This window comes from Ctenopharyngodon idella, chromosome 15, assembly GCF_019924925.1.
Source record: "Ctenopharyngodon idella isolate HZGC_01 chromosome 15, HZGC01, whole genome shotgun sequence".
In the NCBI taxonomy this organism is placed as follows: domain Eukaryota; kingdom Metazoa; phylum Chordata; class Actinopteri; order Cypriniformes; family Xenocyprididae; genus Ctenopharyngodon; species Ctenopharyngodon idella.
Window position 1 is genome coordinate 32,223,719 of NC_067234.1, and position 16,499 is coordinate 32,240,217.

Here is a 16,499-nt window from a genome sequence, read left to right on the forward strand (position 1 = left end):
GTTTCAGAAATGAAAGCATTGAAAGCAAGTCGGAGAAGAAGAGCAACTTCCTCAATGTTCAGAAACAAGTTGCCTTCATGCTGATTTTCAGAAACTGAGAAATAACATAAAAAACAACAGTGAAAACTGGAAAAAAAGTTAATCCAAATCTTTTGAATATATTTGTCTAAGGAACAAACTAAAATTTAGGTTAATATTCAATTAATATAATGTCTATGACATTCATCTTAATTTTCAATGTAACTTGAAATATATGTTGTAACAAATACACTGTGACAAAATATAGTTCAATTCAATTCAATTCACATTTATTTGTATAGCGCTTTTCACGATACATATCGTTTCAAAGCAGCTTTACAGAGAATGCATGTCAACATTACAATTTGGAGACTGCAGTTAGCTAATAATGTAATAATTTAGGCGATTAACATACAATCACTGTTAGCAATGTAATTGGAGGTAGAAGCAAAGAGCTCCTGGAAAAATGAATTACATATTAACAATAATTAGGATTTATAGAATGTGAATGTGCGTGTTGATCCAGATGTTGCATCTTCTGAAGTCATCGCAGGAGTTGGCGCCGTCTCTTCCAAAGTTTTAGTCATCTGAGGTCTTCTTAAGAGGCTGGATCCAAACTGAAACTGATGTACTCTCTAGTCACCTCGGGACGGGCGTCCCGAGGTAAAACAGAAAAGCAAATGGAGAATAATTAGCATAGCTGCTGTTCATAACATTAAGCAAAGATAGTCATGTGCAATTGATCTGATATGAGATGGATTATGTGAATGCTTGGCTGAAGAGATGTGTCTTTAATCTAGATTTAAACTGGGTGAGCGAGTCTGAGCCCCGAACATTATCAGGAAGGCTATTCCAGAGTTTAGGAGCCAAATGTGAAAACGCTCTCCCTCCTTTAGAGGACTTAGCTATCCTAGGTACAACCAGAAGTCCAGAGTTTTGTGATCTTAAAGAGCGTGAAGGATTGTAGGGCGATAAAAGGTCGGTTAAGTACACAGGAGCTAAACCACTTAGAGCCTTATAGGTCATTAGCAGTACTTTATAATCGATACGGAACTTAATAGGTAACCAGTGAAGAGATGATAAAATTGGTGTTATATGATCATATTTTCTTGACCTGGTAAGAACTCTAGCAGCTGCATTTTGTACTAATTGTAGCTTGTTTATTGAGGAAGCAGGACAACCAGCTAGTAATGCATTACAGTAATCTAGTCTAGACGTCATGAAAGCATGAACTAACTTTTCTGCATCTGAAACAGATAACATATTCCGTATCTTAGCAATGTTTCTGAGGTGGAAGAAGGCTGTTTTTGTAACATATGAAATATGATTTTCAAAGGACAAGTTGCTGTCTAATATAACACCCAGGTCTTTAACTGTCGAGGATGGAGTAACAGTACATCCTTCTAAATGCAAATTGTAGTCTGAGAGATTCTGTGTACAGGTTTTTGGCCCAATAAGTAATACTTCAGTCTTATCTGAATTTAATAGAAGAAAATTACTAGTCATCCAATGTTTTACTTCTTTAACACACTCTGTCAGATTGGATAATTTAGAGTTTTCATCTGGTTGTGTTGAAATATATAATCATAATAATATCATCGGCATAGCAGTGGAAACTAATTCCATGTCTTCTTATAATATTACCAAGTGGCAGCATGTATATTGAAAATAGCAGAGGGCCTAACACAGATCCTTGAGGCACTCCATAATTTACTATTGTTATCTTAGATTTTTCCCCGTTTAAATAAACAAAATTGTGACGGTCTGATAGATACGACCTAAACCACCGTAATGCCTGTCCCTGGATACCAATGTAATTCTGTAGTCGATCTAGGAGTATTTTATGATCTATAGTGTCGAACGCAGCACTGAGATCAAGTAACACTAGTATTGAGATACAGCCTTGGTCAGAAGCTAGAAGTAAGTCATTTGTAATTTTAACGAGCGCAGTTTCTGTGCTATGATGAGACCTGAATCCTGACTGAAAATTTTTCATAGATAGCATTTTTTTGCAGGAAGGAGCACAATTGGACCGACACCACTTTTTCTAATATTTTCGATATAAATGGAAGATTTGAAATGGGTCTGTAATTTGCCAATACATTTGGATCTAATTGTGGTTTCTTAATGAGAGGCTTAATAACTGCTAACTTGAACGGTCTTGGAACGTGACCTAGAGATAAAGACGAGTTAATAATATTGAGAAGAGGCTCTTCTGCTACAGGTAACAATTCTTTCAGTAGTTTAGTGGGTATTGGATCTAATAAACATGTTGTTGGTTTAGACGCTGTGATAAGTTTATTTAGCTCTTCCTGTCCTATAGTTGTAAAGCACTGCAACTGTTCTTGAGGGACGATAATTGAGGCTGAATCATAAAACTCTGTCAAGGGTTGTACATTTACAACCGTATTTCTGATGCTTTCGATTTTTTCAGTAAAGAAATTCATAAAGTCATCGCTACTAAACTGTAATGAAATGTTTTGTTCTGGTGATGTCTGTTTTTGTGTTATTCTAGCCACTGTACTAAATAAGAACCTTGGATTGTTTTGGTTATTTTCTATGAGTTTGCGGAGATGCTCGGCCCTGGCTGCTTTTAGAGTCTTTCTATAACGGGACGAGCTGTCTTTCCACGCGATTCTAAAGACCTCTAAACGAGTTTGTCTCCATTTGCGTTCTAGATTACGAGTTTCTCTTTTGATAGCGTGAGTAATATTGTTGTACCATGGTACAGTATTTTTCTCTCTAACCTTTTTTAATCTCATCAGTGCAACAGTATCTAATGTACTAGTGAAAGTGGTGCACATACTGCTAGTAATTTTCTCAAGATCATTTGTGTGTTTGGGTACAATGAGCAGGTGAGACAGATCAGGCAGTTTATTTGTGAATTTATCTTTAGTTGTCGGAAGAATTGTTCTACCTAGTCGATATCGTGGCGCAATTTGACAAATATCCGCAGTATGCAGTACGCATGTTACAAGGTAATGATCAGTGATATCATCACTTTGCGGTAGAATTTCTATATCAGTAGGATTGATTCCATGTGATATAATTAAATCTAGTGTATGATTAAGACGGTGAGTGGGTCCAGTGACGTTTTGTTTGACCCCAAACGAGTTTAGTAAATCTGTAAACGCAGCCCCTAACGCATCATTTGTATTATCTACATGAATGTTAAAATCTCCAACAATCAGCGCTTTATCAACGTTGACCAATAGGTCTGAGAGAAAGTCTGCAAACTCTTTTAGGAAATCAACATAAGGCCCTGGAGGTCTATAAACAGTAGCCAAAGCAAGAGATAGTAGCGACTTTTTATTTATATCTGAGAGTGTAACGTCTAGCACGAGAATTTCAAATGAGTTAAACCTGTAGTTTGTTTTCTGGGTAACGTTAAGAATCTCTCTATAGATTGTTGCAACACCACCGCCACGGCCAACCGGACGGCATTTATTTTTATAACAGTAGCCAGGTGGACAAGACTCATTAAGACCGAAATAATCATTTGGTTTAAGCCATGTTTCAGTAAGGCAAATTACATCAAGACTATTATCTGTGATCATTTCATTTATAATAACCGCCTTAGGTGTCAGTGATCTAATGTTTAGTAGCCCTAGCTTTAGAAATTGTTTTTGTTCGGTAATTTTGCGAATTTCTGGTTTGATCACGATCAGATTTTTTCTAGATCCTTTATTTTTATAGTTGAACCTCACTATTCGGGGAATAGACAGTTTCTATAGACTGTATTACACTCACATTTCTATCAATTAAGTGGGTAGAACACAGACTGTGATTTGAGGTTTGACTTACTAGTCATACGGTGCGAAGCGTCTTGGAGATGTTCTCCGACAGAAGATCAGCTCCGATTTTGCTGGGGTGCAGGCCATCAGCACGGAAGAGCCTAGGTCGCTCCCAGAAAAGATTCCAATTATTTATAAAGAGCAGCTTCTGTTCAGTACACCAAGACATTAACCATTCATTTAAAGCAAATAATCTACTGAACCTTTCATGTCCACGTCGGTACGTCGGAAGCGGTCCGGACACGATGATCCTCGTCGCGGGCGATGTGGCTCGTACCGTCTCGATCAGGCTCCTGAAGTCCTGCTTCAGCACCTCCGTCTGCCGCAGCCTGGTGTCGTTCACCCCCGCGTGCAGAACAACAGCTCCGATGCTCTCAGCGCCATTCAGGATCGCGGGAACCTGCGCAGAGACATCGAGGACACGAGCACCAGGAAAACAGTGACTGCGCACCTTACCTTTGGTTGTGGTAGCGTGGACGTGACGGACGATGGAGTCTCCGATGACCACGGCGTCTCGTTCTGCCTCGCGAAGAGGGGAGAAGCGGTTCCTCGTCGAGACCTCGAAGACCGGGGGCGGCGGAGGGGGAGAGGTCCTGGTCCGAGGCCTGGCTCGCGCCTTCCGTTGCTGAAGAACCCAAGGTCCCTGGTGTGACGGCGCCGGAGTGAACGAGGGCTGGGATGAACGCGTTCTGGGTTCTCGGGCCCTGTGCAGAGAAGTACACGGCGTAGAGGAAGCAGGAATGTTAATATCGCGCTGCAAACTTACCGAGGATTGGTGAGCGTTAGCACGGGATGTTTCCAGCGCTGTTCGCCGCTCCCGTAGCTCGGCCTGTTTCTCCAGAAGGGTCCGGATCTGTCGTTCCACGGCCTCCAGCTCCAACTGCACCGCATGCAGCTCGAACGTGTCCTCACCTGCACTCAAAGATAGAGACACATTCGGTACGCCCGCCATTAGTATTGATGAACAATAATATTGTGAGTGAGAAGAGTACAAACGCTAGTGTGACCACGCCGCTATTGCTAACGGGCTAAAGCTAGTAGCGAATGTTCGAGAAGTCGGATAAAACTAGCGATATCAAGGCAATCCGAGTGTTTTTTATATAAAATAGTGTCGGGGATGTGTTCCCCCGCCGTAAAAGAGAGAATGGTAGGTTATAAATTTGATTTTAAGAAAAAAACAAGCAATTAGGAATCAACTCGACGGAGCTCTAACTCAAACAGCGCGGCAGCAACAAACAAGAAGTGACGATATGTGGCTTGGAATTAGCCCGCTCACATATCTCACAGCTATGTCTGTTGTGCTTTCCAAATGAAATCAACAAAGTCATAAAATAAACTGAGGAGTTTTGAGTCTCTTCTTGTTTTTGCGTATCCATATAGCCACAGCCTTCATTATTTGATAAGCAATAAATAACTCAATATTCCTTAAATATAAGCGTCAAGTTTACACTTAACTATATACAGAACACATGCATTGTCTAACAATGAAAAAGTCTTTGTGATTTTATTATTTGCTTATGAAAAGATTTTATCTTTACAGACATGACCCGCAAACACATGATCCAGAGATCCACCAAAGATTAAAATCTTACATTAAAATGAAGCATCAGTATGTTTTTGAGGGATTGGGAAAGCAGATAAACCCAACACTCCTGAATGAGATCTACACAGACCTCTACATCATAGAGGGAGAAACTGGGGAGATCAGTAATAAACATGAGCTTACAAGGATAGAAAAAACATTAAAGACTACAGCAGAAGTAACAATACCAATCAAATGCAATGACATCTTTAGACCTTTACCTGGACAAGACAAACCCATCAGAACTGTGCTGACAAAGGGAGTCGCTGGCATTGGAAAAACAGTCTCTGTGCAGAAGTTCATCCTGGACTGGGCTGAAGGGAAAGAGAATCAGGACGTCCATTTCATATTTCCACTTCCTTTCAGAGAGATCAATTTGATGAAGGACAAAACACTCAGTCTTTCAGATCTTCTTCATGTCTTTTTCCCTGAAACAAAAGAAATGGAAATATCCAGTGACACATATAAAGTGTTGTTCATCTTTGATGGTCTGGACGAGTGTCGTCTGTCTCTGGATTTTCAGAGTGATGTGAGGTTGTGTGATGTAAGTGAATCAGCCTCAGTGGACGTGCTGCTGACAAACCTCATTGTGGGGAATCTGCTTCCCTCTGCTCTCATCTGGATCACCTCCAGACCAGCAGCAGCTGATCTCGTCCCCTCTGAGTGTGTCCATCGAGTGACAGAGGTACGAGGCTTCAATGAGCCACAGAAGGAGGAATACTTCAGGAAGAGAATCAGTGATCAGAGTCTGGCCAATACAATCATCTCACACCTGAAGTCATCAAGGAGCCTCTACATCATGTGCCACATCCCAGTGTTCTGCTGGATCTCAGCTACTGTTCTAGAGAAGATGTTGAGCGAAGCAGAGAGTGGAGAGATTCCCAAGACTCTCACTCAAATGTATACACACTTCCTGATGGCACAGATTAGCATCAAAAACACAAAGTATACTGAGAAGGAGGACAAAGATAAAGAAATTATTTTCAAACTAGGGAAACTGGCATACGAGCAACTGGAAAGAGGCAATGTGATCTTCTATGAGGAAGACCTGAGAGAGTGTGGCATTGATGTGACAGAAGCATCAGTGTACTCAGGATTGTGCACTCAGATCTTCAGAGAGGAGTTTGGTTGGTATCAGGGGAAAGTCTTCTGCTTTGTTCATCTGAGCATTCAGGAACATCTAGCAGCTCTATATGTGCATCTCTCCTTCCACAACAGTGGCAAAAATGTGCTTGAAGAACATCAATCTGGAACGAAAGAGACAATGTTCAGCTTACACAAGTGTGATGTCAAAAAAGCCTTAGAGAGTAGGAATGGACATCTCGATCTTTTCCTTCACTTCCTCATGGGACTTTCATTAGAGTCAAATCACAGACTTCTAGAAGGGCTTTTTTTTTTTTTAAAAAGATGGACAGCTCTCTGGAAAGAGAGAAATCTATTGAGTATCTTAAGCAAGAAACCAAAAAACAGTTTTGTCCAAACGATTGTTTTGTTCTGTTCCACTGTTTAAATGAACTTAATGATCATTCTCTGATTAATGAAATCCAAAGCTACATGACCTGTGGAAAACAAAACATGCCCCCAGATCTCTGGCCAGCTCTGACGTATATTTTAGTGACATCAGATGAAAGAACTGAAGAATTCACACTTCAGAAATATGGCAGATCAGATGACACCATAGAACGACTGCATCCTGTGATCAAGTTATCCACTAAGGCCAGGTGAGCACTTTTTGGAATTTTATTGAATGTATGCCTGTACAGAATTATTCATATACAAGGAAACAAACAAACAAACAATGTATATATATATATTTGTATTTTGACAGGTTGAATGACTGTAATATCACAGATAAAGGTTGTGCACTTCTGACTGCAGTTCTTACATCACAATCCAATGTGAGAGAGATGGACCTGAGAAACAACAGTCTGCAGGACTCAGGAGTAGAAATTCTCTGCCTTGGAGTTAACAGAGCACCCCAAGGACTATCACTGTAGGCTTAGGTTAATTAAAGGGAAATATTGTAACATTATTACCTTACAAGTTTTACTGTGTTTACATTATTTAATCAATTGTTTCTCATATCAGAATAAAGGAAATTGAAAGAAAGAAGCACAAGACAGTTTTAGCACCAAGATTTGGTTCACATAGCCTGCATAAACATGGGAACAAAGAATATGACTTTCATTTGACTCACAGAACTGCTGGACTACAGGACACAGAGTGCAGCCTGGAATCTCTGAAGTAAGTTCTCTGTGGCCGGTTGTATAATGCTTAGACTAGTCTTACAAGTAGACTAAGGCATCTTTTTTTTTTTTCTTCTTTATAGATTTTTTCATAATATTTTTATAGCAGTTACATAAAAATGTAGATCAGTTCTAATTTGAAAAGGCTATCGCTTGGCTAACTGCTTGTTAGTCAGTACTGTAGAAATTAAAATCCACAATTTTTATTTTTTCATGGAATATTGCAGTATTTATTATAAATGATTTATCCATACACATCATTATTTCATTAAAAATCATATGCCCTCATAATCTTCAATTAAAATAACTCCCCCTCCCTCTTGTAACGACATCTCTTCTCTTCTCTGATGATGTGTTTACTGGTGTGAGGGTGGTTCAGCCTGTCACTCACATGAGATTGACCAATAGCAAACCACAACCATCCAAAATATCCAGTAAATTTCCAATGGACAAAACTAAGTCCTGTCCTACATTCTGATTCAAAGATAAATATTCACAACATATTTTTTTTATGATGTTTGCGTCTGAAAACTGGCAGCTGACTTATTGCCTTGCTGCCTTATCAGGCAATGACTTTGTAGGCAGAGTTTGAGCATTAGAGTGAGCTTTGGTAATACCTAAGCGAACATTTAATTACTATAATAGTAATTTCAAGCTAGAAATGACATCAGAAGTGGAAAACGTTGGTCAAAAACATAAATTTACACAAAAATGCCATCTTATTTTTTGTGGGAAGGATTGTGGATTGTGGTATATTAAAGGCAGCTAAGCTTTTTTCAATCCGGCATTAATTTTTTTTTACAAAGCAGAGTGACATTTATATTTACAATAAAAAATATTACAACTAAGCTTCCTAGTAATTTTTTTTTTTAGTCTGGAGACCCGTCAGATTTGTTCTTGCAAATTTACAAATGAAAAATAAAAGTAAATTGTATGTGTAATGTCTTGAGGCATCAAATGTATTACCTCTCTTCTCACCATAGTCTGAAGAACTGTGGTGTAACAGAAGCAGGCTGTGTTTTCCTGAGCTCAGCTCTGAGTTTAAATCCTTCTCATCTGAAAGTGCTGGACCTGAGCTGGAACAACATAGGAGATTCAGGAGTGAAACATCTCTGTGATTCTCTGGAGAAAGTTCAATGTACACTGGAAATACTGAAGTGAGTTATAACACAATTTTTATCTAAACAGTTCATAGCATGTGTCATCCAAATGGCATTGTCTGGAATATAGTCAATATAAAACATGCAATTATATTTAAAAACATTTTCAATTTAAATTTTCAATTTTGTTACTCTCAGGTTGGACAAATGTGGAATGAAAGAGAAAAGTTGCGCTGCTCTGGCTTCAGCTCTCACCTCAAAGACCTCCAATCTGACAGATCTGGATCTGAGTATTAATGATCTACAAGACTCAGGTGTGAAGAAACTCTGCGTTGGACTGCAGAATCCTCACTGTAAACTAGAGAAGCTGAGGTAAAAGTCAAATTCAAACCTGACTCAATCAACTGTTAAACTAAAACATAATAGCAAACTACCTGACCTGTGCTTACAAATCCACGCTACTCTCTTCAGGTTGTCCAACTGTAATGTTACACATAAAGATGTGACGTCACTGACTGAAGCTCTGAAATCAATTCCATCCCACCTGAAAGAGCTTGATCTGCTTGAGAATGATCTGGAAGAGTCAGACTTGAATGTGCTTTCCATGAGTCATCATAAGTCATCATAAAAACAGAAGAAAAAAAAAACACTAACACAAATATTTAAGACACCTCTAGAAAGCACATTTAAGCTTTGATAGTTTGGATAAGTTGCATTCTGAATTATATACACATGGTAAATAAATTTTTTTTTTTTTTTAATAAACATGAAATATACCACAAACCATTAGTTAAATTTTATGATCTAGATACAAAAGACACCTAAAGGGGTAGTAGAAACTGTGAAGAAAAAAATAACTCATTTACCTGTTTTTATGTGCTGCTACTTACAACGGAAAAGAGATTGACAGATCTGACTGGACTGCTCTCAATAGGGTTTTCACACTAGGTTAACTAGGTAAACCTAGGTTAAACCTGACACTATGTGGACTCGTCCTTGTGGAACCCGGTTTTTGAGGCATGTGTACAAACACGCCACATAATGCCTGACGCAGTGCATCGACATCATGCCCCAGCGTATAAGAAGGGTACCTCAGAACATGTAATCAGATTCTTTGTCTTCAGGAAGCCACTTGTTTGAGCACTGTGTGAAGATAGTGTGTAAACGAAATATAGAAGGTAAGCAGGATAATGGCGAGCAGACAATTCAAGCACTGTGTTCCTCCTTGCCTGCATTTCTTAATGGCTGGCGATGGTCACAAGCTGTGTGCTATTTGTATAGGAGCATGCACGTTCAGCACAGAAGGGGGCTGGATGCATTCATTGTGATGAATTCTCATTGAGAAAACTCCGCTCCGGACTGGCTGAGCCCCACAGCTTTAGCTCTGCATTTGCGGAGGCAGCGCACACGCTATTATCTATTAATAGAGGAGCGTGAGGGAGTTCCCCTTACCTCTCCCACTGGCTCTGTTGTCTTTGTACCAAAAGCAGAAGCCCATCAGTGGTTTCTTCCATGGAAAGTGAGGACTCATTGCTCAGTTGTGATTCTGATATAATAAACTGGTGAAACTTATGACTCGTGCCACAGCCAGACTGAGTTTATTCTGATCCAGCTCAAAGCTCGTGTGGAAGGTTGTTTAGATGAAGAATATCTCCGGAGACAGTGTGCAGCTTTGGTGAGCCTTCTCTTTCTCTCAGACCTGCACACTGAAGTGTCAGGTGCATGGAGATGTCCGTACTCTGCTTGCGTGTTCCATTCGGCTTCGAGTTATTTGAATGTAGAGGCACTGAGTGAGCAGGTTTATGGGTAGATGCCTCAGGTGGAAAGGAATGTAGCGAATTACCTTTCCCCGGGCACAACCTCATCACTGGCATTGAGGTTGGTGGGCAGAGCATATACTGTGGCTGGGCAGACTGGTGGAGCTCTGCACACTATGGCAGTACTGCAAGCTTGCCAGGCATATCTACTCAAAGACCTGGATCAGGGGGAGGGTTTATCTAATGAGGCGGACTCTGAACTGCGTATGGCTACAGATCTAGCTCTCCGTGCCACCAAGCAGGTGGCCTGCTTTATAGGCCAGTCCATGGCTCCTATGGTAGTGACAGAGAAACATCTCTGGCTTAACTTGTCAGGGATCAAGGTGTCAGACAAATGACTTGTGGCTGCCGCTTGGCACAGGGCTGTTTGGCACTGCCGTTGAGACAGTGGTGGACAGGTTAAAGAGGGGCAAGAAAGCAGTCGGCTGCCTTTGGGATGTATATCCCTCACCGGGTTCAGTTCCCTCCTAAGTCATTTCTGTACTTTCCAGGAACGAGTTTCTGGGGAGAAGAGCAGAAGACGAGTACAGCTGCCCAGCCTCCCCCTCCAAGGAGTGGGGGGCAAAGGCGGTGCAGTAGGAGAAAGCCGTACACAGATTGGGGAGCTGTGGATATGGCGAAGAAAGGGGAAAATGGTTTAGCATTTTAGGTTTCAGCTCCACATAAATCATCGGTGCCCTTTCCAGGATTGATTGGCTGAAGCTAACTCTCCTTCTGAGGAACAGGGGGCAAAGCGAAACTGTATTTAAAAAACACACATCTGGGTGCTTGTAAAAAAAAGAAAAAGAAAAAGGGAGTGATCGATTGGGGCCACTGCTGAAGCTCTACTAAAACTAGCTCTCTTTCTGAGGAATTAGGGTTGAAGTGAATCTAGTCACACACAGATGTGGGTGCTGAAAAAAAAAGAAGAGGGTGACCGAGCAGGGACGCAGTCTGAGGGCCGTTTACAGAAGAACACATTTTTCCAATCCAATGCGGTACTTTTCCATTGTTTTTCTATGTAAACATTGCGCGCACGTCTTGCATCTTTTGCAGCATCTTGCGCATGACACAGTGTTCTAAAAATGTGCCGCTCAAGTTAAAATCAGTTCAGCTTTTAAAAAACGTGTCTTGAGGCCTTGCATTTTCTCCTCATTCTATTGTCCGTGTCTAGCGTTTTTCAAAGCAAAAACATGTTCTATGTGAACGAGCCCTAAGCCTGCCCCTTTTTCATTCTTTTCCTTCTTTCTTTCTTCTAGTCCCCAACCCCTCCTCTTCCTCCCCCTCTGAGGATAGTATTGGGGTGCAAAAGGTAGGCTCTTGTGGTTATTAGTAGGACTGGGGTGGTCTAAACTAAGGTAAGGCCCACTCCTCACCTGAAGAGTGAGCTATAATGCTTACTGTAGGCCAAGAAAGCCTGCTATGTTTGCAAGGCTGAGGTCTCTGAGTTTTGGTACTTAGATTGTTAGTTCGAGAACAACAAGCAGGCATTGGTCAGAAAGCCGTATTTGGTATGGCATCCCCATAGCTTCAGCAGTGTAGAAGTTCCAGTGAAAGGGAATGTCTATGGTTATGTATGTAACCCCGGTTTCCTGAGAAAAGAAACGAAATGCTGCGTTGTGCTGCCATGCTTTGAGCATTCCCGAGTGTCTTCTTTCAGACAACACAAATCTGATGACGTGTTCTCAAGTGCCCTTCTTATACGATCGGGTACACCTTGCAACGTCATCACACTGCATCAGTCATTGTATGGCATGTTTGTACACATGCCTCGGAGACCTGGGCCCGTATGTATAAAACTTCTCAGAAATGCTCTTAAGAATAGTCTTAAGTTTTGACTTAAGTGTCAAAAAATTCTTAGTAAAGAGTAGGACTTTTCTAAGAGCAGGAGGCTTTTATAAAGAAGCTAAAAGCAACTTTTAGTAAAGTGTAAGACTTTTTCTTTAATGCTGACTAAGGTGACACTTAAGTGTTGTGAACTAAGGACTACAATAATGTCAACGCAAAATGGCCGCCCTCAACCTCCGAATCAGCCAATAGTGAGCCTGCAAGGGTGACGTCACAGCAGCATGACACAGTTCATTCATGATTTAAATAAGACATTACAATTATTTTAATATTTAAATTTGAGAAATAATTTTTGCATTGTGTGCAAAAATATTACAAGTAAGTACTTTTATTCTGCACAGTTTTAATTATGAGTTTCAACACATTAATTAAATGGACAAATGTGATGCCATTTAAGTAATTAAGCTGATGAATCGCATCATTATAAATTGCTTTCACAGTTGTATATAAAGGAAAGACCAAAGTTGCAAACTGTTAAAAATGGATTCAAAAAGAAAGCCAAACTGGTCCAAGGAAGAAAATGTTCTTCTTGTGCAGTCAGTCCTTAAATGGAATGAGGTAATAAGAGGGAAATCCAGTCCAACTTTAACTAGTAAGGACAAAAAAAAAAAAAAAAACAGATTGCAATGACTATAAATGCAGCATTTTCTTGTACAAGACGATCAGCAGAGGATTGTGAGAAAAGGTGGTACAATATTTTGCCAACAGCACGCAAGGAAATTGCAGCATACAAAGAGAGCATGCGAGCCACTGGTACATTTTATTTTATATTAATATTTATGTTAATACTTTTATATTAAATGATTGTTTCAGTGTGGTCAGCAGCTGAGTTGTTGTCAAATAGGTGGAGGTCCTCCATGTAAACCTCTGACTGAGATAGCCGAGATAGTAGAGGAGATATTTGGAATGGCCAATCCTTCCATTTGTGGTATCGCAGAATCCCCAGACCCTGCTCTAGTCAAATTGAAGGAGTTACAAAGATGGTAAGAAGAAAATGATACGTGTAATAATGTGTTTGCCTTTTTTTTATAAATTTGTATTAGTTACTTATGAAAAAAAAAACAAAAAAAACAAACCACAACACATCGGATTGAATAAACATGTTTGCATTGTTTAATATTTTCTGCATGTGAATGTAGTGTGGATGATGCTGGAGCTGGTCCATCTGATGCACCTTCTCCTGTATCTCAGGACATCTCACTGTGTCCTCCAGATGAGCCTGCCTCACAAGACACAGGGTTCACACAGGGACCAGCCCCTGAGGATGACATTTAGTCTCTTAAAAGAAAAAAGCTCAAATTAGAAATTAAGTTGCTGGAAATTCAAAATGAATATTATGCGTTAAAACTGAAAAGATTAAAGAATACTCAATGATTGTACATATGCTTTGTGCAAATAAAATTGTGTGATGACAGATCTGTTGTTACTTATTGTTTACAAGTTTTGCTTACCCAAAATGTAAGTTAGCAAAGCAGTCCCTTATTGATGCTCTCCCTGAAATGTTTTGTAATGTGTGGTCAGTGGTATTGTCATCATTCTCATCATAATCATGATCACTGTTGTCGTCATCATGATCATTATCGGCTTCATCGGCAGCATCATCATCATCAAGCAGTGGGAGGTTCTGAGCTTTGCAAATATTGTGCAAAATGCCACAAGCCATAATAATGCGACTAGCACGCTCAGGGCACTGTCGAATTTCTCAATGAAAGACATGGAATCTCCTTTTCAGCTGTCCAATTCCTCTCTCGACCACAGCTCTTGTTACTTTGTGTGCTCTTCATGGCGCAAAAACAATAAAAGAACATAGCTCAGATAAATCAAGAATGCACTCATTGAACAAAATTGGTATCTTGTCTACAGTTCAGTCCAGTACACCTGTTATAATTGAGCTGCTGTTCCCCTTGTGGTCTTCTGTAAGAGGTGAGAAGCCAGCATTTTAAAGGGTAACCCAAGTCACCTAGCAAATGACATCCAGGGCGAACATAATTTTGTTCGAATAACAATAACAGGCCACTCTGGGAAAGAACCCGAGCATCATGTGTTGACCCTGGCCATTTTGGCACGAGATCGAGAATCTTGTAATTGGCATCAAATACAACTTGAACATTGATGCTGTGGAATCCTTTTCGGTTGACGTATGTTTCCCCATTTACAATTGGAGCAATGATGTGAACATGGGTGACATTGATGGCTCCAACAACTCCAGGGAAGCCCGCAATCCTCATAAAATCTGCTTGCTTTTGCCGTATAGTTTGAAGGTCAGTTGGGAAGTCAATGAACTGCCTTACTATGTCTGGTGTGGTTAGTGCTACAACAGTGGTATTTAAGACCCTGCTAACTGTGGACTGTGATGGCCCCAAGTCATCACTGGTGCATTGCTGCATTTTTCCAGTCGCCAAGAAACGCAGAGTCATTATTACTTTCATTTCTCCAGTTAAAGCATTGTTTCGTAGAGTGGGAGAAGTTATTGAATTTCTGACTAAGTCAGTAACAAAAACAATACCTTGACGATCAAGCCAGTTTCGTTTTATCAACTCCCTATCATCATATAATTCCAATACATTTCTTCGTCGTTGGAAAGTGCGCGGCCGCCTCCTCTCTGCTGCCATCTTGTTACTCTTAACTAGGTTAAGAGACCTCTTCAGCTCTCTTAAATAATTTGGGAGCTGAGACCTAGTCTTAACACTTAGGAACTTTTATGAATCATACTTATTCTTAAGTCTAAGAATTAGAGTAAAATTACGTCATTAGAATTTTGACACACTTAAGACTAAAATTTTACTCTGAGCGGCTTTATACATGCGGGCCCAGGTTCTTTCTCTCTGGTTTAGAGGGCAGGAAATGGGATGAAAGGTATCAAGTCATTAAAATTACACAAACACAGTAAAAATAAATCTGTTTTCAAATTAAGAGAACAAACAAATCAAAAACATCAAAAACATTTAAAAAATAAATCAAAAACCAAAAGCATTTAAAAAATAAATCAAATAGAATCATCAATTCAATTCACACTTATTTGCATAGCGCTCTTCACAATACACATCGTTTCAAAGCAGCTTTACAGAAAATTGGTGAATGTTGATACATAGTTTGCATCATCTGAGGTCCTCGCAGGAGTTGACGTCATCTCTTCACAGGTGTTGGGGCATCTGGAATCTTTGTAAAAGGCTGGATCCAATGTACTCTCAAGTTACCTTGGGATGGGCATCCTGAGATAAAAACAGAAAAGCAAATGGAAAACAATAAGCGTAGCTGCTGTTCATAACATTAAGCAAAGATAATCATTAATTTGATCTGATATAACTGGAGTACAAGGATAAAGAGGGTAAAGAGATCTGTGAAAAAGCTGTCCCTCCTTTGGTGGACTTAACCTTTTGAGCGGTACGATCCCACATATGGGATTATTATTTCTGTGCTCCTGAGAGTACAGTCCAACATATGAGATTGTTCAGTGACGTCACATAACTGCCAGATTCAAACTTTGGCTGTGAGACAGACGTGCTCAGCTCTTGTCATATATCACAACTATGCAGTGTTTTCAGCCACATAATGTTTTTTTTAAGGTTTCAGACATTTAAATACACATAAGCTCCAGTAAAACAAATCATTTAGAGTTTGTAATATACAGGTGCTGGTCATATAATTAGAATATCATCAAAAAGTTGATTTATTTCACTAATTCCATTCAAAAAGTGAAACTTGTATATTATATTCATTCATTACACACAGACTGATATATTTCAAATGTTTATTTCTTTTAATTTTGATGATTAACTGACAACTAAGGAAAATCCCAAATTCATTATCTCAGAAAATTAGAATATTACTTAAGATACAAAGAAAGGATTTTTAGAAATCTTGGCCAACTGAAAAGTATGAACATGAAAAGTATGAGCATGTACAGCACTTAATACTTAGTTGGGGCTCCTTTTGCCTGAATTACTGCAGCAATGCGGCGTGGCATGGAGTCGATCAGTCTGTGGCACTGCTCAGGTGTTATAAGAGCCCAGGTTGCTCTGATAGTGGCCTTCAGCTCTTCTGCATTGTTGGGTCTGGCATATCGCATCTTCCTCTTCACAATACCCCATAGATTTTCTATGGGGTTAAGGTCA

General features: G+C 39.9%; 2 protein-coding genes and 2 long non-coding RNA genes across 5 annotated transcripts; 2 read left to right on the plus strand and 2 right to left on the minus strand.

Moving 5' to 3' along the window:
• Positions 1 to 291: 291 nt before the first annotated feature.
• On the minus strand, positions 292 to 5,004 carry LOC127495923 (uncharacterized). Its single transcript, XM_051863388.1, has 2 exons — positions 3,823 to 5,004; positions 292 to 653 (listed from the first exon to the last, which is right to left on the minus strand). The coding sequence occupies exon 1, from the start codon at positions 4,762 to 4,764 to the stop codon at positions 3,826 to 3,828; it is 939 nt and encodes a 312-aa protein (XP_051719348.1). The 5' UTR covers positions 4,765 to 5,004; the 3' UTR covers positions 292 to 653; positions 3,823 to 3,825.
• A 125-nt stretch (positions 5,005 to 5,129) lies between these two features.
• Positions 5,130 to 9,371, plus strand: LOC127495903 (NACHT, LRR and PYD domains-containing protein 3). Its single transcript, XM_051863343.1, is given in 7 exon segments — positions 5,130 to 6,784; positions 6,787 to 7,115; positions 7,223 to 7,387; positions 7,483 to 7,638; positions 8,624 to 8,797; positions 8,939 to 9,112; positions 9,212 to 9,371. Coding segments are annotated over 7 exon segments (2,610 nt in total). The 5' UTR covers positions 5,130 to 5,329; the 3' UTR covers positions 9,369 to 9,371.
• Positions 6,493 to 9,273, minus strand: LOC127495939 (uncharacterized). Of its 2 annotated transcripts, none has more exons than XR_007925215.1 (3): positions 8,996 to 9,273; positions 8,607 to 8,716; positions 6,493 to 6,641 (listed from the first exon to the last, which is right to left on the minus strand). It is a non-coding gene; the product is annotated as an uncharacterized LOC127495939 (long non-coding RNA). The 2 variants fall into 2 exon arrangements; XR_007925214.1 differs by having other exon boundaries at positions 6,517 to 6,641; positions 8,619 to 8,716.
• A 3,077-nt stretch (positions 9,372 to 12,448) lies between the features above and the next one.
• On the plus strand, positions 12,449 to 13,788 carry LOC127495940 (uncharacterized). Its single transcript, XR_007925216.1, has 3 exons — positions 12,449 to 13,137; positions 13,229 to 13,367; positions 13,524 to 13,788. It is a non-coding gene; the product is annotated as an uncharacterized LOC127495940 (long non-coding RNA).
• Positions 13,789 to 16,499: the final 2,711 nt, after the last annotated feature.